A 20389-nucleotide genomic window follows, 5' to 3' on the forward strand; every position below is an offset into this window, starting at 1 on the left:
CCACTCAGAGGACCTTCCGTGGCCACCTTTTTCCTTATTTCTACTCTGATTCTCTCTAGCCAGATCTTCCCAACGCCCATTATTTTCTCTTTATCAGATGAAAATGCCAGGGCCTCCTTTGAGCCTCATCTCGGATGCTGGGGAATCAGGCAAGAACATCCAGCTCTTAATCACTGAGCCATTTCTCTAACTTTGTAGTTTGATATCTGATGTTAAAGTGCTGAGAGGGTAACATTTATTAATTCCTAAAAGGAATTCAGATTGCAATGTGGTATATTCAGGGATTAAAGAAAAGATATGTGTGTGTGTTTATACAAAGATACATGTTTTCCTCTGCCACCTTCTGCCATATTCCTATTTTATTGGATATAGAGTGAGACTGGCAGTCAGCAATCCCGAGGATTCTTCCCATCATACCCACTCCCGTGCCCCTCAGGGTTTCAGGCTGGTATAGCCAAGGCTTGGGTTTTTACTTGAGTGCTGGAGATTTGATCTCATGAGGATAATTGGGAAGTAAGTGCTATCCACTGAGCCATCATCATCCAGCCAGTGTATCCATCGATAGGTTTTGACTGCAGACTAAGCCATCCACGGGTGAAAAATTTTTGAAATGAGTTACAGCTGTACTGAACATGCGTAGCCTTTTGTGCTTGTTCTTATCCACACAGTACTGTAACAAGTAGTTGTATAGCATTTGTGTTGTCTTTTATGTTATAAATATAGAAATGATGTAAAGTATGACGAGGATATGGTTTTGTGCAAGTACTGCTTTCTTACTTACTTACACAGGTGCATGACTGTGTGGGGACATGTATTTGCATGTGCACACATGTGGAGACCCAAGGCCAATACTGGGTGACATTTTGCTTTCTCCCTAGCTTAAATATTGAGCAGAGCCCACTGATCATAGCTAGTTCTGTTGCTCTGGGGGGTCTTCTGGGGGTCCTCTGTCTCTGCCTCCCTTGCATCAGAATTACAGGTGTGCCACAGTGACTGTCTGACAGTCACTGTGTTCTGAGGACCTGACCTCTGCCATCACCCTTGATTTGTTAGTGCCTTACTGTCTGAGCCGTCTGCCCAGTCCACGCCACGTGATTTCACATAAGGACCTTGGGAAGCTGTGGGGTTTGGTGTCTGTCTGTGGTGGAAGGGCTACCACCACTTTCCCATGGATAACGCTTAAGGCTCTTTATCCCAGTAGTGATTACTCATGGTGGGATGAAGTGGGATCTAATGGGGTTTCTCCTGTATTCATATATGTGCTACAAGCTTCCCATAGTAAACTTGTACTTCTCTATTGAAGACAGTGAGGATAATGACTTAGACCAAGTGGGTGTGTGCTGGCTCGTGGTATTTTTAGTTTGTGCCAAAATGTACTGTGGGCTTGCTAACAGCATCATACTGAGAGCAAGTTACTTGACAGGTCTGCTGCACAAAGTTCAGGGTCTGTATCTCTGTTCCTATGTTTGCTTGTTATAGGTAAGCCCCACCTGTTCTCAGCAGGTGGTTGGTGTTTTGATGGAACGAGTATCAGGGGACCTTTAGTCCATGTCACGAGGGGATAGAGGATGATGACATTCATGGTGGAATGTCTTGTTTTTAGTTCCAGTCCATCAGTTTTAGTGATAATATCTGTAGTCAGTGGTGCCTCTGAAAGATGGTGAGATCCAGAAGAGAGCGTCCGTCTACTTAACACCTGGTCAGGCCTCTGCACTCCTGGTCACTGGAGTTTAACAGCTGGGGCATGCACTTAAGTGTATTTCTAGCATATTATGTTTTTGACACAGGGTTTCATGTAGCTCAGACTGGCTCTTAAGATGTAGCCAACCATGACCTCTTGCTTTTACCCCTCTGTGGTGGGATTACAGGCTTTCATTACCATACCCGACTGAATTTTACTTTAAGACATAGTAGTTGGAACATGTGTTTAAACTAACACTTAATAAAGCGGGAATGCTCAGTTCTGTCAGGCGATTTGGCTCTGCTCCCCGCTTCTGAGCCGGTGGGAGAACCACACGATGGGAAAACATTTTGTGGAGTTGTTTCCCTAAGATGGTTTCTAAGAAGATGCTGCCTCCCCAACTCTTTGGGGGAAACTTGGCTGCAAGCTTGCAGTTACTATATTTTTGCCCACAGAATGGGCTAAAGTTAGTATCGTTTCCTATTTGGTTGCCAGAGGCAACACAGTTTAATTTGTGCCCCAGTGGCAGTCATTTAAAAATAATTTCTGTGACCTCTGTGTGTGTGTGTGTGTGTGTGTGTGTGTGTGTGTGTGTGTCTTGGCATGGAGCAGGGTAGGCACATAGGATTGCACCACTGAAGGTCACAGGACAGCCTTAGTTTCCTTCCTGGTGCTGGCTGAGGGAAGATTCCTTACTGCTGAGCTAAGCTGGTCTCACCAGGCTCTGTGGCCCTCCTTTTGTCTCTGCCTGTTACCTGGCCAGAGGGACACTGGAGATTACGACATGAGCTGCCTGCCTGGAGAGATGTAGGTTCTTGGCATCCTCACTTAACTCTTCACACCTGGATAGCTAGTGCTTTGGCCACTGACCCTCTCATCGGTCTCCCACCCCTCTTTCCTGGTGCCAGTTTTCTGCCTCCCTTTTATTTCTTACCCTTTATAGCTTTTCACTCCACCCAACTCTGTCTTTTCTGACTGAGTTCTGGGCTATCAGTTCTGGTTGAAGAAAGCAACACGGCTCAGGTACAGACGGTGTCGTCGGGGTCGGCCATGCTTGCGGCTGTGCTCGTCCCAGGGACAGTCTAAGTTGGGAAGCTCAGGGTGCAGCCGGTGGATGTCCGTCCTTTAGTCAGACAGAAAGCTGGTGCATGTGTGTGTGACACTTGACATGGAGTGGGAGAGGAAAGAAGCACACCCTAAGAGCTGCATTTGAGAAGTTTGGTGTACTGAGGTTTCTTACAAATACTGTTCTCTGCTCTTCTGTTTTCTGTCGAACCTTCAGTAGTTTTGTGATGTTGCTGTTTGTCACACATGTGACATTATATACAGATGTCTTTTAGGGTCACAGAAGCACAAGAGTAGTATGGTTTTTGTCCTCCTGATATCTAGTCAGGTCCTGGGCATGCTTTTTGAGAAATGCCTGCACATGCATTTTTATGTAACAAATGTTAGACTTCAAAGTGTATCTATCCTTGGGGCTGGAGAGATGGCTCAGCGGTTAAGAGCACTGACTGCTCTTCCAGAGGTCCTGAGCTCAATTCTCAGCAACCATATGGTGGTTCACAGCCATCTATAATGAGATCCAATGCTCTCTTCTGGTGTGTCTGAAGACAGCGACAGTGTACTCATATAAATAAAATAAATACAAAAAAAAAAAAAAAGAAAGTATATCCTCAGAATAATCTGGGGGGAAGAATAATTCTTACAGCTCTGTCTACAATTAGAACTTTCTCTCCCTCTCCTCTCTCTTTTTTTTTTAAATGCAGAGTGGACACAGATATCTACCAGATACCTCAGAGAGCAGTTGGTCAAAATCTCTGACTTTTACCACATGGCTTCCAGTACAGGTGATGGTCCTGTCCCTGTGCCACCAGAGGTTGAGCAAGCCATGAAGCAGTGGGAGTACAACGAGAAGCTGGCATTTCATATGTTCCAGGTAATCTGACCAAGGTGTGCAACAAAGGGACACCTCCCATGTAGGAGTCATGTGATGGTGAACAACAGGGATGCATGCTGGGAAACAGGTTGCTAGGTGATTTTATCATTCTACAAGCATCACAGAGTACACTTGTTATAAATGCAAATGGTATAGCCTGCTACATCCTAGATTAGACTAATGGTACAGTTATATACCTGTTATAAGTGATCTGTGGCTGACTAAAACATGCTAGCAGATGTCTATAGTTGTACTTTCTGGTGCTAAATAATATATGCATGTATGCAATGAAATTTTTGCATGTGAGTGAAGTTTCTGAGGCAAGTTCTTGCTGGTCTTGCACTCACATAGACCATGCTCGCTTCCTCTGCCTCTCGAGGGCTGGGGTTCCAGCCATGCACTGTAATGCCATCTCTTAGAGAGCATTCAAGATAGCACAGAGGCCCTGTGCTGACAGTTTATTACTGATATTCAACCCAGGTTGTCTGTGCCATTAGATATTTTAGCGCCATCAATTGCTTTGTAATTGTGCTATTAAGCATAACCCTTTTAAACTTGTTATTTTGTAAATTACATATATTTATTAGAAACACCTTTGTGCTATTACCTCCTGTCTCATAACAGACGTCCTCTGCCACTGAACTATTCTATATAGAGTTCATCTTCATTTAGCTCAGTTGTACCTTGCAGTGAAAATTTAAGGGGCAGATTAAGGGCAACGAGGAACTACTGAATTCTCTCACTCAGACAAGGGCAACCAGGAACTACTGAATTCTCTCTCACTCAGACAAGGGCAACCAGGAACTACTGAATTCTCTCTCACTCAGACAAGGGCAACCAGGAACTACTGAATTCTCTCTCACTCAGACAAGCTGCTGTAATTTTTATTGGCCAGTAGAGGTCAGCTGTGGTGGTGTTTAGTTTTGTTTTTATTCCTGACATAAGGTGTATTCAGCTCAAGTCTCATTATTAGCCCAAATTTTCAGTATTCATTATGTTAATCAAAGAGGAAAGAAAAATGTGGTTTTTAAACATTTCATTTAGAACTTTTACCATAATATGCAGGTAGTAAATGAGTTTTAGAAGTATCTCAAATGGTAAAACAAACAAACAGCCCCATGGTTCTTCTGTGAAGTAGCTTTTTTAGTTTTTAAATTATTAGAAATAACTGTTGCAAACCCTGGCTCTGTACTGAACTGCTTCAGCTCAGCTCTGCACAGTTACCGTTTTTTGTTGTTGTTATTGTTTTTTTTTTTGTTTTGTTTTTTTGTTTTTTTTACTTAGCTGATGATGGATTGTGCATCTCAGAAATGTGTTTTCTCAGAATGCTAGAGCTTTTAGAAAGATTATTTACTATAGTAACAATATTTATTAAACCTTGCATGTGTATGTGTGTGTGGGTATGTGTAGGTGTACATGTGTGTCATGGTATGTGTGCACAGGTCAGAGGATAATCAGGGTGATACTCTTTCCACCATGTGCATTCCTGGGATTGTATTTAGGTCTCCAGACTTGGTGGCAAATGCCTTTACCTACTAACGTATCTTGCCAGGAGTCATTTAAAATAGAAAACAGATCTTAAAATGATGAAGATTGATGTCAACTTTTAAAAGTTCCTTTGTGGTTTAACTTAGTGTGTTCTGAGATGTGAAAGATACCCTAGTGTACACGTGTGGAGACTTACATAGGCAGAAAATAAGAATGGGAATTTGTAGGCAACAGAACTGGAGGATAAGTATTAAGTCCATGACATTTTTTAAAAGTTTGTTTTCTTTTGTGTGTATGTGTCTTTGTATGCGTGTATATACACATGCTATCGATCGTCCGTGTGCATCCCTGGAGGCCAAAGGTCAGCCTTGAGTATTGATGCATTCCTCAGGAGCAGTCCATCTTGGTGTTTGAAACAAGGTCTCCCACTGGGCTTGGGCTTAGTCCAGGCTGGCCGGCCAGTGAGCTCCAAGGCTCTGCTTTCACCCCCAGGACTGCAGGTGTATCCTCTCTCTTTATTTGCTTTTGCAGTTTACACGTTTTTATGCAGATGGTGGGAATCGAACTCAGGCCCTCACGCTTGACCAGCAAACATTTTACTTTGTGACCTCTTTGTCCAATCCAAGGATTCCTTTTGAAAGTTAACTTTACTTTCTCAAATTACGTCCTTATACATTGCAGTAAAATTTAAATGTTTAATAAAATTTAAAATTTGACACGATTTTCATAAAACTTGGCTTATCTCTATTTTGAAGGGTTTTTCATGCTGCGATTCATAACACGATTCTGTGACTATGAATGTGCCTAGAAACTCATTGTGCATGCGTGTGTGTGTGTGTGTGTGTGTGTGTGTGTGTGTATACTCAGGCACACATGTGTGTGTATGAAGGCAGTTGACAGAGAATGCTTGTATTAGAATTAATAGCTTCCTTAGAGATGTAGCTCACTAGTAGAAGACTTGTCAAATGTCTCTGGTTAGAAGAAGAAAAAAGTAATAAAAAAAAAGACTGTGGCACTCCAGGGGGATATTTTGTAAATGTGTAGAGATGTAATTGGTTTTCAGCATGGTTGTATAGAATTATTTTATGCGTTGTTTTTAATTTAAAAGTCCATTAAATTCATTTAATCTAATTGGGTCATTAAATTGATAATTCAAATAATACATTTATAGATAGGCAAATCTGAGAGTCATTTAAGAATTATTCCGGGCCCAGAATATGGTGGGAGTTTTCAGGCCTTTGAGACAGTGGTATGAGTACTGTTTGTATGGAGTCATCGCCCTTAGCCCCATTTCCTCCCTGAAAACGAGTTGATGCTCCCGATTTCTTATTGGGAGCATGTCATGCCTGGAGTGTGGTGGCTTTTGAATATCTATTAGCAGTTTTAAAAAAGATTTATTTATTTATTTATTTTATGTATGTGAGTACACTATAGCTGTATAGATGGTTGTGAGCCTACATGTTGTTGTTGGGAATTGAATTTTTTTTTTTAGGATCTCTGTTCTGATCGGCCCTGCTCTCTCAGTCCCTGCTTGCTCCGGCCCAAAGATTTATTTATTATTGTACACAAGTACACTGTAGCTGACTTAAGACACACCAGAAGAGGGCGTCAGACCTCATTAAGGGTGGTTGTGAGCCACCATGTGGTTGCTGGGATTTGAACTCAGGACCTTCGGAAGAGCAGTCAGTGCTCTTACCCGCTGAGCCATCTCGCCAGTTTAGAATGAAGAGTATTAACAGAAACAAAAATAAAACCCCAGGCCATGCATACTAAACAACAAGAACAACAGTAATTGTACTGTGGGTTTTGAGGCGGAGTAACTGTAGCAGTATCCCAGGGTTGTAATTACATTTAAGTGTATCTAAAATAAACAGGTTTTCTTTGACATCGGCAGTGTAATTTTTCTTCGTTTAAGGAAGGAATGTTGGAAAAGCACGAGTATTTGACTTGGATCCTGGACGTCTTAGAGAAGATCAGACCAGTGGATGACAGCCTTCTGAAGCTACTTTTGCCCCTGATGTTGCAGGTATGGCAAATCTCTCCTCTGTCTGATTGCCTTTATGGTGAGAAACAAGTCTGGTAAGAATGATTAGGTAAAACAGGTAGCAAGGGGAAAGACATTCCTTTTGAGAAGGGAAAAAAAATCATTCTAAATGACATGAAACATTTGTATTGCTGGTCCATAGGTTTTTTGTTATTTTATTTTATTTTATTTTATTTTATTTAAATCCAAACATAATCTCAGCCCACAGTGGTTTTCTCCTGTACCGGAGCAAAGCAGCCTTTAAGCGCTGTCTCTGTTCATTCACTGCTGTGGAATGCAGAACAGAGAATCATCTGCCCTCTTGTGATAGCTTTTACGTCCAGTGGTCTAAGCCTAATTTGTCAAGCAATCTATTAAATGCAAGTGGTTTGAATGAGATTGATTTTTTTTTCCTTAGAAAAGTAATACATAGTGGAATTGATAACTCACATGACTTGAGAGAGCATCAGTGGGCAGCCTTTCTCAGTGTCCCTTTTACCTGCCCCTGGAGCTACACACGGGAGGGGGGTGTGCCTCAAAGAGATGCCCTGGGATGGTCTGTGCTTACGTGACTTGTTTAGCCCCTCACCAGATATGCTTGTGAGTATCCATGTGTACTCCATGAACTGAGATACACTGCAAGTATAAAATGCACACTGGATTTCAATCTTTACATTAACATTGTACTCTAATACTTGTATATTAATTACTTGTTGAAGAGATACTATTTGAAAATATTGTGCTAAATACAACATGTTAATTCTTTTTTACTTTTATTTTTGTTTTTTAAAGATTTATATATTTTTGGATATGTATGTGTGCACCTGCATGCATTTATGTGCACTGCCTGCATGCAGGTGTCTATGGAGGACCGAGGGCATTGATCCCTTGGATCTGGAGTTGCGAGCCTCCTGATGTGGGGTTCTGAGAACCACACAGTAAGCATTCCATAACCCATGAACTATCTTTCAGATTCCTGTTTTATTTTCTTAATGGTTACTGGAAAAAACAATTCACATTTGTGGCTTACTTTATGTTACTACTGGATAACATTGATCTCTGTTGTACTTATGACTTTCTTCCTAATGAAGGAGAGACAGATTGAAATAGTTGCTTTGAAGCACGAGACATGACTGCTTTCTGCCTTCTCTCTGCTTCTCAGTATTCAGATGAGTTTGTTCAGTCAGCCTACCTGTCTCGTCGTCTCGCGTACTTTTGTGCCCGGCGTCTTTCCTTGCTACTGAGTGATAGCCCCAACCTCCTTGCTGCTCACTCGCCCCACATGATAATCGGAACAAACAACACGAGTATTGGGACCCCCAGCCCTGGCACCCCTGGCCCTGGCATGAGCCCTGTGCAGCTGGCCTTCTCGGATTTCCTTTCCTGTGCACAGCATGGCCCCCTGGTTTATGGACTTAGTTGTATGTTGCAGGTAAGTCCACAATGGTCTGTGTTATTTTATGTTAAATTTCATTGTGGGGAAGACCTGGTAACTTAAATTGGAAATCAACGATCTATTTCTGTTCGTTAGATCACACTGAGAGATTTGTTGCATCTATGCAGAAGAAAACTATTGTGTTTTCGATGACTTAGATACAGGGTCTCACCTTGTAGCCTAGATTGGACTGGAACTTAGAGCATTGCCCTAGCCTCAGCTTCATGAATGTTGTGATTCCAGGCGAGTGCTGCCATATCAGGCTATTTGTTACCTATCATTAGGATGGCTAAGCAGTTCAGTTGCATATCCTTCAAGGAGAACCCACAGGTCAAGTCGGCTGTGTTCCTGATCTGTCCAGACAGCATCTCTGGCAGCATCCCAGTGTCTGCAGTTGGCATGTTCAGCTGGCTGCCTTTGTGTTTCTTCACTGTCACTCACTGTCGCTTGTGCTGTCCTTGAACACAGCAGTGTGCTGGCTCAGGGTCCTTCAGTTAGGTATGAGAACAGTTCCTCCTCAGAGCTGCCACCTGTTGTGTCTTACTCTTCATCAGGGGGCTTGAGGCATTGCCCTAGCCTAGGCTGTTCTGGAAGACATGGTCTCCATGATAGACAAGTTCACTACTCTCCTAAGGAGACTGTAGTTTGAGCATCCTCTGCTCATTGTCAATGGGGAGATCCTGGGGTGGGGGGGTGATGGTGACTAAAAGGGGAACTCCTGGTTCAGCTTGGAAGCCAGGTAGGCTTTTCTAGGAAACTTTTGTAGATGTTTTGTAGTTTCAGTGGAAAGAGTGTTCCTGGCAGAGGGCAGAGGGCACAGTGGAAGGACAAGAGGAATGGTGAGTTATCCTGTGTGCAGGTAGAGGCTGGTGGGGGTGAGAGAGTGGGAGGCCTCCAGGGGCCTGAAGCTTAGGTGTCCTTAGATGGTTTGGTATCAGGGAAGTGACGCTGTCAGTTGTCAGTTGCACATAGGAAAGATTTGTGGGAGAGAACAGCTCAGAAAGAGGGAGATGAGGGAAAGAAATATATTTGGAAACCTCTAGGTTAGTCAGAGTGGGAGCATTTGGACCCTTTTGTATCCCTGAGTTCACATCAGAGGACTGAACAAACTCAGAGAACAAGTTATCTATTCTAAGCCCACACAGACATTTTCATCTTAGCTTCAAAATAACATAGTGGGGCAGCTATTTGCCTGCCATTTACTCAATGTAGAGACGATTTGAAGTATGCAGGGGAATTACAGAGTATATGCAAATAATATGTGATTTTTAGATAGGAGATTGAGTGTCTGCAGATGTGGATGTCTGAGAAGGACCTTGGAACTAGAACCTCATAAATATCAAAGGGTACCAGGATTTTTCTCCTAGTAGAACCCTGAAGTAGATGTGCTCAGGAATGGTTATATGTCAGCTTCCGAAGACTAAGGCAGACGACCGGTAAGATGTGTGGTGTTTGAATTCTAAAGGCCTCTGATATGGTCCAAACTCTGAGATGGGGTAAGAAATGATGTTCTGACCTGAATGGCCTGTATGTCTGAGAGGTGATGCTCGGAGTCTATCAAAGACAATATGAGGTTGGGTATACTAGGTAGGGAGAGAAAATCAGGAAATTATAGTCTAGAAGCAGACAACAAAAGTAACCAAACTACTCTCACAGCTTTATTCTTTTAGAAACATCTCAAGTAGTGAGACATGGTAGTAAGTTTGGGTTTAGGCACTGTGTTAAATAGTGATATATTAAGCCATTAAGTTCTCAGAATTAACCTTGAGATACAGGGAACATCATTGATTGATTGACACCTAACTCATGGAACAGCAGCGATGAATGTAGAAACTGCTTCTTACAAGCTGGCTGAGTTTTTTTTTTTTTTTAAGTGTCCATAAAAGTTTAGGATAGAGTTGGGTGATTATATTCTCTAGACCAAACCTAGCCCATGATGCAAGAATAAGCTTCACATTTTTTACTGTGTAACTGAAACAACCAAAGAGAATGTGTGACAGAAACTGTAGGTGGCTGGCAAAGCTGAAAATATTTGTTGTCCAGATTTTTATAGAATAATTTGGATTATTCCTATATCGGGTTACCTTTCTGCTGAGAATTTATAACTTTTTAAGGCACCCTATTTAATAAGTAGTGTTAAAGTTATAATCTCAGCACTTAATGCCCTAATTGTATTCCTTCTTGTTTAACAATAAAGAATCACTTGAAGTGACAAATAAATTACTCATCTCCCTATAGTTCCTGTGTTGGAATATTAGCTAATAAGTTATACTTTATGTCTTAGTAGTTGTGGTGGTGACCCTGAGTTTTGTCTTACCAGCTGGGTAGCTGAGAATGGGAAAGACATTTGCATATTAAAATCATCTGTAGGAAATGGTAACCTCATTATATATGGGAAAGGGTCGTTTGTATTGAAGTTGTTGTTAGTACTTTTCTTCTTCCTCTAAGTGTCTGGAATATCTCTGCTTTATTTCTAGACTGTCACTCTGTGTTGCCCAAGTGCCTTGGTGTGGAATTATTCCACCAATGAAAATAAGATCTCGAATCCAGGCTCTCCCCTGGATCTGCTGCAGGTCGCCCCGTCCAGCCTCCCCATGCCGGGTGGGAACACGGCTTTCAATCAGCAGGTAGACATTTGCATCACCGCTTTTACAAGTGTTTTCATTGCCCAGAGGCACCTGGGTATGGTGGCCCGTGCCTTGCCATGGCATCTGAGCTATCTTAGTGCCTGTCCCAGCTCTGCCGTGACTCTAGGGGACTTTGGGGCTGTTTCCCCCACTTTTTTCTTTCAAAATACAGATGTTCATAGATCAGGCACCCAGGCAGCTGTCACCCAGGCAGTTTTGGTGATTCTTCTGATCTTCATTGTGAGCCCTGGAATAATAGTTTGTGACGTTCAGTAATTACGTGTTTTTATTTGTGCTACATTGTTTGCTTCAAGATTTATGCAGCCTCAGCTTTGGGAAGATGCCTAACACTTACCACAAGATACTTGGCTTTCACTAAGTTGTTTTCTGTAAGCTACTGAGGGGTTGCTTGTTCCTTTCTTGCTTTGCCCAGCAGCTCAAAGATATTCAAACGGCTGCCTTGTCTTACATGTGAAACCAACTGCACTTGTTACGTTTTCCTCAGGTGTTTATTTTTGCAAGTATTTATTACTGAACCAAATCATCACGTGTAAATCTCAAAGGGCTCAGCTCATGCAGGAATTATGTCTCCCACGACACAGTTAAGATCGTGATTCACCAGAGGGTACGGTGCTCACAGAAGACTTGACACGATTTGGGCAGCCATGGAGTGTCCGAGTACAAGTTAATTTGAAGTGTTTATGTTTCAGGTTCGGGCAAGGATTTATGAGGTAGAACAGCAGATAAAGCAGCGAGGCCGTGCAGTGGAAGTTCGGTGGTCTTTTGATAAGTGTCAGGAGTCGACGGCAGGTACAGTGCATCATGGGAGAGGGAGTGCGTCGGAGTAGTGGGCTTTATGCTTTCTCTCGTTCCAGTGAAGCACTGCGCATGAGTGAAGGAGCATTAAGCCTTTAGCTACCAGCAGCCCAGAGTGTCTGGTTTAGTTCTTGCCATTCTTTGGTAGTGTTTGCTGAGAATATAGATCAGTTTCCCTTGTATGGTCCTTTTTTTAAACTATGATATCTGTTTCCTTAATTTCTGAATCCAGGGGTGACTATTAGTCGGGTCTTGCATACACTGGAAGTCTTAGATCGTCATTGTTTCGACCGAACTGATTCCAGCAATTCAATGGAGACTCTTTATCATAAAATTTTCTGGGCAAACCAAAACAAAGATAACCAAGAGGTATTTAATATTCCTTTTCTTTTTTTTTGTCTTATTTTCTTCTTGTTCACTCAGTTGTGGCAAAGTCTTTAGTCTGATGTGTTTCTTACGCAAGCAGGTGCTTTAATGATCTTTCTTTTTTGGAACCACGGTGACTCACCATCATGGTAGTGAATTGTGTATTGGGTGGGATCTGCCTGGATGTGTTGATGTGGGATACTTTTTAACCTCTAATCATCGTCTCTACATTTCAGTTTTAGCTCGCTGTTTGTTTAATGATTGACGACTGTATATAGAATATTTGGCTAATTTGGAGTGTAATTTAGTCTCTAGCACAGCAGAGGGCAGCACATGGCTATAAATGGGCATGGTCTTTGAAAAGCCTTAATTACAATTATTTTCCCCCTCTTAAAAGATTGTAAATATAAAGATTTCAATGAAGGTTTTCTTATTCAGTCTACAGAGAAATAAAAGTATTATTTTGGTAATGAAAAAAAAGCCCCTCATATATACAGCTTGTGTTAGATTCGAAGGAATACTGAGGTAAGTTTTAGCTCATTTTCAAAGGAAACACTTTAGCTAACTTGTTAGGTCTCGTTGGGTTTTGAGCTTGCCATTGGTCCTGGGTTTGTGGAAAGGAGAGATGAAACAATTAAGGTAACCAAAACGCTCCATCTCCCAAGCAGGGGCCCGGCACAACATTCCTCTTTGGGAATAATTTGTGAGCTGTTATTGTCTTCTAAAAAACAGGTTCAGGGCTGTAGGAGCCACAAGGGTTCAGTGTGTTAGAAGCAAGCTTTATGTTGAGTGGAGTCTCTGTCTGTCTCTTGGGAGTCTCTGCAGAAGTGGGTTCCTGTACTTGGTAGAGCAGATTGCGTCTGTATGATTCTCAGCTCACATGGTATTCTTTTGTCGCCAAAGACAAGAAACTTTCCATCCCTGTAATCAGGGCCAGTGTGGATAAAATGCTTCAGGAAATCCTGAGATTTTCTCGTTGGATGCGGGTTGCAGGGCTAAGGTGTTGTGTGTGTGTGTGTGTGTGTGTGTGTGTGTGCGTGTGTGTGTCAAGTGACAGTGCTCTTTGGTTTGGGTTTTGCCCAAGCAGATTAAGAACCCTTCAGCCCTGCTGTGCCAACTAAGTCAAGAGTTCCTGCTGCAGGGTGGCGAGATGGTTTTGCAGGTTTGCTGCTCTTTTAGAGAGCCTGGTTTCCCAGCACACACATGGCTGCACAGAGCCACCTGTAACTCCAGTCTAAGAGATCTTTCAACCTCATGTGATCTCCACAGGTACCAGGAATGCATGCGCTGCACAAACATGCAGACAAATCTTACTCATGCCTGTGAATTATAAATAAATACATCCTCAGAAAAAAAAAAATTAAAGCCTTATTCCAGTGGTTCTCAACCTTCCGAATGCTGTGACCCTTTAAGACAGTTCCTCATGTTGTGACGATTCCCCAGCTCTAAAATTATCTCATTACTACCTCATGACGGCAGTTTTGCTGCTGTTACGAATCATAACGTAAATATCTGATAGGCAGGATATCTGGCATGCGACCCCTGTGAAGGGAAACTCAAGTTACACACAGGCAATTTCAAAAGTAAGTGTTAGGGAGGCTGCCTTGTCAAGGATAGAGATGACGTTGCCGTGCTTCAGAATAAATCTCCCTGTGCTCTCAGAAGCCCAGTGACTTTGCAGCAGCCACGTGAAACAAGCCACTGGGCGTATGAGCTTCTGCAAGGTTAAATTCCAACGAGCTTATTCTGTTGTAAAATGAACAAAAATGATTATTGTGGTCGTATAGTTAGTTTTACTGAGAATTTCTCTTAAAATGATATTGTCTGTTTATCTATATGAATTAGTTTTGCGTTGTTGTAATAAAATACCTTGATCAAAAGAAGTTAGGGAAGAAATTATTTTGGCTTACATGCCAGAGGGGCGGGCTACTGCCTTTCATAATAGGCAGGGGATGTGACAGCAGGAGGGTGAAGCTGGCCTGTCAGTTCGGAAGCAGTGTCTTGGTGTTTCATCCCCACACAGAAAGTAGAGAGACTAGGAAATGGGCCCAGGTAATAAGACCCCAGTCTGCCTTCAGTGACACTTCCCCAGCAAGGTTCCACATCTTAAAGGGCCCATAACCTTCCCAACTACCACTGGTTGGAGACCAGGTATTGGAAAATGTGAGGGTGTAGGGGATATTCGTACTCAGACCCCAATGCTACCTGTCTGACTGTATTTGATCTGAGAAAGCAGGGTAGAATTTGAGCCACATCTTAAGGAAGGCATTCTCTGCTATGCATGTGTCATGGTATTCGCCACTAGAGGGCAGTATGGGCTTTAGACCAAGTCCTGGATGATGTAGCAGTTTGGATGGGGATGCAAGAGAGGTTTAATGGTGATTTGAATATTGATTGCATTCTGGGAAGAGATGTGAGTGGCTTTGTGGTTAATGTGGTGCCTTTGAGTAAAACAAAGACAGTATTGTTAACTTTTAGTTCACGCTTCCTAACTTTTAATCTGGGAGGATATCTGTATGGACGGCCCCTTCTGTAACATTAAATATTTAAACATTAATGTTTAAATACTTAAAATGTTAAGTTTATAGCATTAACATCTTTAAAACGTGGCTTTAGTTTTTAATATGCATTTATATTAAGGCATGTATTTATGTATAAGTTTGCAAGTGACAGTTTTACTTGTCCATTTACAATTTTAAATAATGATAACAGACGGTTTTACTTGTCCACTGAACCAAAGAATCAACCTCCCCTCCCCTCCCCTTCCCTCCCCTCCCCTCTCCTCCCCTCCCCTTCCCCTCTCCTCCCCTCTTTTTCTGTTCCCTTTCTTTTTCCCTTCTTATTTGGAGATAAGGTCCTCTGTGGCTCAGGGAGACTTCTGAACTCCAAATCTTCCTGCCTTGCCTGCTTAGTGCTGAGATTGCTGGCGTGTGCCACCGTGCCTGGCTCAGGAGCCACTGTTTTCCTGAGCACTGAGTTACTTGTTATTCCTGGAATTCACATGTAAATATTGGATGGTAGCTGTGTGGCTTAGAGCAAGTTACTCACAGTTGTGTGCTCAGAGTTTTCGCATAGTTATACAACACTTGAGCATGAATATCCATTGAGATTATAAAACATAATAAGTATGTTCCAAAAATTGCTACTGTGGCCAGTAATAAAATAGCTTATATTTTATTGGAAGAACCAACATTATGTACCTGTTCTCTAGTAAGATGGAGATATATTGAGTGGTTGGTTAAGACTCAGATATGTATCTCCCATCTTTAAAATGTACCTCCTTTTTTTCTTGGGTCCTATAATTTGTCCAGGATTGATGTTGCATGCGTGGTGGGAGATAAAGTTAGCAACCTCTCTCTAGTCATGGTGGTTTGATGTTTGCTTTTACAAGGGGTGTTCTTTCTCATACCAGCTGGGGGGACCTCAGCCCCTCCTGTCTCTGTAGTCCTTGCAGACTGCTTTGTAATGGCTAAGAGGGAAATCTGATCCTTCACATCCTTGTAGGAGGTGGAGAGTCCTGATTTGCGTACAGCCTCAGCTTCAATAGTCAGCTAAAGTCCGTTAGAAATTGTAGAGTACAGGTGAGAACATTTGACACCAGGCTCTGCCTGTGGTGAGAGGAGCTGACCCTGCCCGTGCTGGGGGCACGCTTTCACTAATAGCTCATGGAATGTGAGCTGCTTTTACTCTTTCCCTGCTGGGGCGGTGTCAACTTGAGTGCTGCTGTAAAGAAGGTAGGGAATGCACCTTGTGTTTTAGTATTTTTTCCACTCTGTGTCTTATAAAAGGAAGAAATTCTCGCATTCAATTCAGAGCTCAGAGGCTGTCTGACAGTGGCCTCTGGGCCCAGCAGTCACCTGAGGGGAGTGAACCACGGAGCCCTCAGCTTCCCGGTACTGACTAGGCAGTTACTGGTGACCTCATCTCCAGGCCGCCAGGTGGGGAGGGCCCCACAGCTTTGCAGAGCTCTTGGACCACTTCCTTCCTCTTGGCCTCTCTGCTTTTGATCCTGCCTGGTGTGAGAGCAGAGGCTGCACTGCACGTTTGGGCGCTTCAGGAACGTGGAGAAGAGGGAAGACCCAAGGGTGGCAGGCAGGAAAAGCTGCTTTTCAATTCTCTTTCTGGGGCCCCTGTGAACAGACTTCTTTCCAAGTAATGAAACAGCCAGGCCAGATGCCCCAGCCAGAGCAGAGTGCTTCAGGACAGCACAGCATGGGTCGTTTTCTCAGTCTCTGCTCCTAGTATCACCATGAAACTCCAACCGCAAAACCTACATAGTGCTTGTTTATGATGGTTTCATACCAGTTTGTGCTCAAAGTTTAGAGTTCTTAGGTAACAGAAGTCTCAAGTTCAGCATGTCCTGTACTTACCTGAGTCCACCCGGTTTAGGCATTGTGCTTGATTACTGTCACCAGAAATAGGAGGGCTTTGTTTCTTTCTTGGCTGTGCTTGGGCACAGTTACCTTTCTCAGACGCCTGCTCTGTGATGTCAGGGGCTGTGCCTTATGCCTTCCATCACATCCTTAGTCCCTGGCCTCATGCCTGCCACATCATTCCAAGGATGTGGGTGTGTTTTCTTACTTTGGGCTTCTGAGCTCACTGAAAGGCTGCTGGTATGGTGACAGGGAGGAGGATATACCACTAGGATTTGTCTTGAAGGAGAGGGGTTCACGGATTCATGAAAGGTGTATTACAGTTGGTGTACAGTCAGACAAGAGAGGAAGGTATTTGCAAGTGGAGGCAGGGGCATGGCTGACAGGAAGCCCCTCAGCTGTGAAATCAGCAGGCTTTGAGGTACCTGTGGATAATTTGCTTACATTTATAAAAGGGCATGTCATTGCTAGATGACATAAGATGTTGTGAACCCATTATTAGTGCAGCATTAAGTATTCATAGTGCCTCTCATGTAACTAGGCACTTAATAGCAATAGCTACTTAATGTAAGGAAAACAAGTCCATATAAGTATAAGCCAAGGAGGTACCATCAAGTATGTCAGTCAGTTTTCCATTGCTGGGACAGAATACTTAACTGAGGGAAGATTTATTTTGGATCATTATATTGTAGAGGTTTTACCCCATGGTTACTGGGCCTGATGTCTCTGGGTCTATAGTGGATATGAATAATCATGGAGGGGAGTATGTGGTATGCTGATGGAGAGCAGAAGGAGAAGAGGGGAGGGGGAAGGTAGAGAGAGGGGGGAAGAAGGGAGAAAGAGGGGGAAGTCCACATTCTAACCACCTAACAGTGGGGTTGAGTATGCGCCCTTTGTAATAGTATTTCAGTGTCATTGGAGTTCAGTGGTCTCTCTCTCTCTCTCTTTCTCTCTCTCTCTCCCTCCTTCCTTCCTTCCTTCTCCCTCTTTCTTTCTTTCTTTCTTTCTTTCTTTCTTTCTTTCTTTCTTTCTTCCTTTCTTTCTTTAATGTATGTGAGTACACTGTCGCTGTCTTCAGACACACCAGAAGAGGGCATCAGATCCCATTACCAGATGGTTGTGTGCCACCATGTGGTTGCTAGGAATTGAACTCAGGACCTCTGGAAGAGCAGTCAGTGCTCTTAACCGCTGAGCCATCTCTCTAGCCCCCAGTGGTCATTATCTTTAAGGAAACTCTAGTTCTCTTGGAATTGTTTCACATTCAGCTGTATTTTGAGTGTTTTCCTCCCCTGCTTGAGTTAAAGTGATTTGAAAGCACTCTGCTAGTAAAACTTGGGAACAAAGCTTTAAGGATTAGGCAGTCCTTTGCTTGCATTAACGTGATATTGTTGGTACATTTCTCTTGGTCATTAGGTTGCCCCCAATGATGAAGCTGTGGTGACATTGTTATGTGAATGGGCTGTAAGCTGCAAAAGGTCTGGTAAGCACAGGGCCATGGCTGTGGCGAAACTCTTGGAGAAAAGGCAAGCGGAGATTGAGGCAGAGGTGGGTCTGTTTTTCTTCTTTTATGCATGACATAGTTAAATATGCTGTGGTGAGAAGAGATATCTTCCTCTTTACCTTTATTCCATTAGCTTTCTTTGTCTTGAGAAAGGTGTGCAAAGGACATATAGTCTTCTTAAGACTCATAGTAGGATCTAAGTAGACATGGATTTAACATTTAGATAAGAAAAAAGAAACCCAACTTTGTGAGACAGAGATTCATAAAACAGCAATAAATGTATGTAAACTTGTATATAGTGTAAACCAATTTTCTGACATTTTGAAGCCACCTCATGAATTAGTAGACTCTATTTTCTAGAGACAGGATTATGAGATTGTAGATATCAATTTGAATTATCATTTTGGGATTATGATTTAGTTCTAGATAGAATCATTAAAGCCCCAAAAACCCATAGCCAATATTTGTCAATGTTAGCTACTGTTGAAGGGGAATTTTCTAAGTGAACCTTCTTTCTTTGCTGTTTTTTGTTTTTTAAGATTGGGCTTCTTTATGTCGCCCTGGCTGCCCAGGAACTTGCTTTGTAGACCAGGCTGGCCTCAGCCTCAGAGTTCTCTACCTACCTCTACCTCCCTAAAGTGCTGGAGTTAAAGGAGTGTGCCCCCACCCCCATCTTAAAGTGAATTTTCTTAATATAAACATTAGCCTAGTGGCCCCAGGGACAGTGTAATCTGTTGAGGACTATGGCCTGCCTCACCTTGATGACTTTTGGCCTCCTATTCAGTTCTGCTTCTACTTTCTTCTCCTCTCTCCTCTACAGGAATCACAGAGTGGGCTTGTAGAAGTGTAAACAGATCGTAGTCCCCCCTTCCTGAGGCAGACAGAGCTCCCTAAGGCCCACAGAGTATCCCTTTGTTGCCTCACCTGCCTGTCCTATAACATCTGGTACCTGTTGTCCTCTGGGCTACATTCTACCCCTAATCTCAGTTGTTTCGTTCCCTAACCACATACAACTTACTTTCATTTTTGGGCCCTGCTCTTGCTCTTCCTTCTGGATGGCAAACTCTGCTCCCGATTTTCATGCCCAGTGTCTCTCTAGAGACACTTCTGTTTCATTAAGTGTCACTTCTCATGGAGCATCCTTAGACAACATGTCATCTCCTAGGTGATGGTAAGTCTGTTATCACTTTGGGATCAGTGTCCACTCCTAGCAGCTCTTAGCATACCACTCAGGTTTGCTGTTTTTCCTCATTGCAGGACAAGTGAATGTACATGGTGTGCTTATTGTTTAATGTCTGCCTTCCCTTGTCAGAGAGTGAGCTTGACAGAAGTGACCTTGCCCATCATGGTCAGGGTTGTGTGTCTGGCCTCCTGGGTGGTGGTGTGAATGTAAGAATGCCCACCTGGGTCTCGATGAGGCTGTTGGTAACTTCCTGTGGAGTTATGGGGAATGGAAGGGGAAGGACACTATCACAGATACCACCTTCTCTCCTGTTGGCAAAGTGCTGTTCCTCAAAAACAAGACATCACGTTGTTGCGATTGGAACGTAAAGAAACTGTGAAGGTTCGAGCAAATGCCACACAGTACAGTGTAGACAAGGAGAGCCTTGCAGGGTTGTCTTCTACATATGAGAAGCAGGCTGCCTTGTGGTAACCATAGTGACCACCTAGACCTCACCAACTAAAGATGTATTTCTCACTAGTTTGTGGCTCTTTCTAGGTTTTTTTCTTCATCTTAATACCAGTTTCCTTTTCTCTCTGTATTTTATAATGCATGCGCGTATGTGCCTATGCATAGCCTTTTGGAGAGGATCACATAGAGCTTACTTTCCAAGCTGAAGTTATCCTATATCTAAAACATGTATTTCTTAGAGAGGGCTAAGATAATAATTTCTGTTATTATTGGAGTCATTAACACCTGACATTTGCAAACAGGATAGATTGAATAACTGGTATTTTAATATAATATTCTTAGTAAATTCTGTAGTAATTAGAAATTAAAATAACTTTTCTAGATGTGTTTCATGAACCACAGAGATTCACAGAGACCCTACCTAGGAAATGCTTTTGGTAGTGTAGTGAATAAGCAAAATAATGTTTTTTGGAAGAATTGTTTGCTTTTTCAGTTTATACCTCCTAATAC

At 42.7% G+C, this 20389-nt stretch overlaps 1 protein-coding gene across 16 annotated transcripts in view; it reads left to right on the plus strand.

The window, feature by feature from the left end:
* Med12l (mediator complex subunit 12-like) overlaps positions 1 to 20389 on the plus strand; it is a 313028-nt gene that overhangs the window by 59376 nt on the left and 233263 nt on the right. For all 16 annotated transcript variants that reach the window (XR_003954333.1, XR_375531.4, XM_030252646.1 and 13 more), the window contains 7 exons: positions 3448 to 3617; positions 7021 to 7131; positions 8291 to 8560; positions 11041 to 11190; positions 11901 to 12000; positions 12239 to 12375; positions 18159 to 18290. Coding sequence is in view for 14 of the 16 variants with exons in the window: in XM_030252646.1 (XP_030108506.1) it covers positions 3448 to 3617; positions 7021 to 7131; positions 8291 to 8560; positions 11041 to 11190; positions 11901 to 12000; positions 12239 to 12375; positions 18159 to 18290 (1070 nt within the window). In the remaining 2 variants the exon portion in view is untranslated. The remainder of the gene's footprint in view (positions 1 to 3447; positions 3618 to 7020; positions 7132 to 8290; positions 8561 to 11040; positions 11191 to 11900; positions 12001 to 12238; positions 12376 to 18158; positions 18291 to 20389) is intronic.

The sequence above is a fragment of the Mus musculus genome, chromosome 3 (genome assembly GCF_000001635.26).
Source record: "Mus musculus strain C57BL/6J chromosome 3, GRCm38.p6 C57BL/6J".
Lineage (NCBI taxonomy): Eukaryota > Metazoa > Chordata > Mammalia > Rodentia > Muridae > Mus > Mus musculus.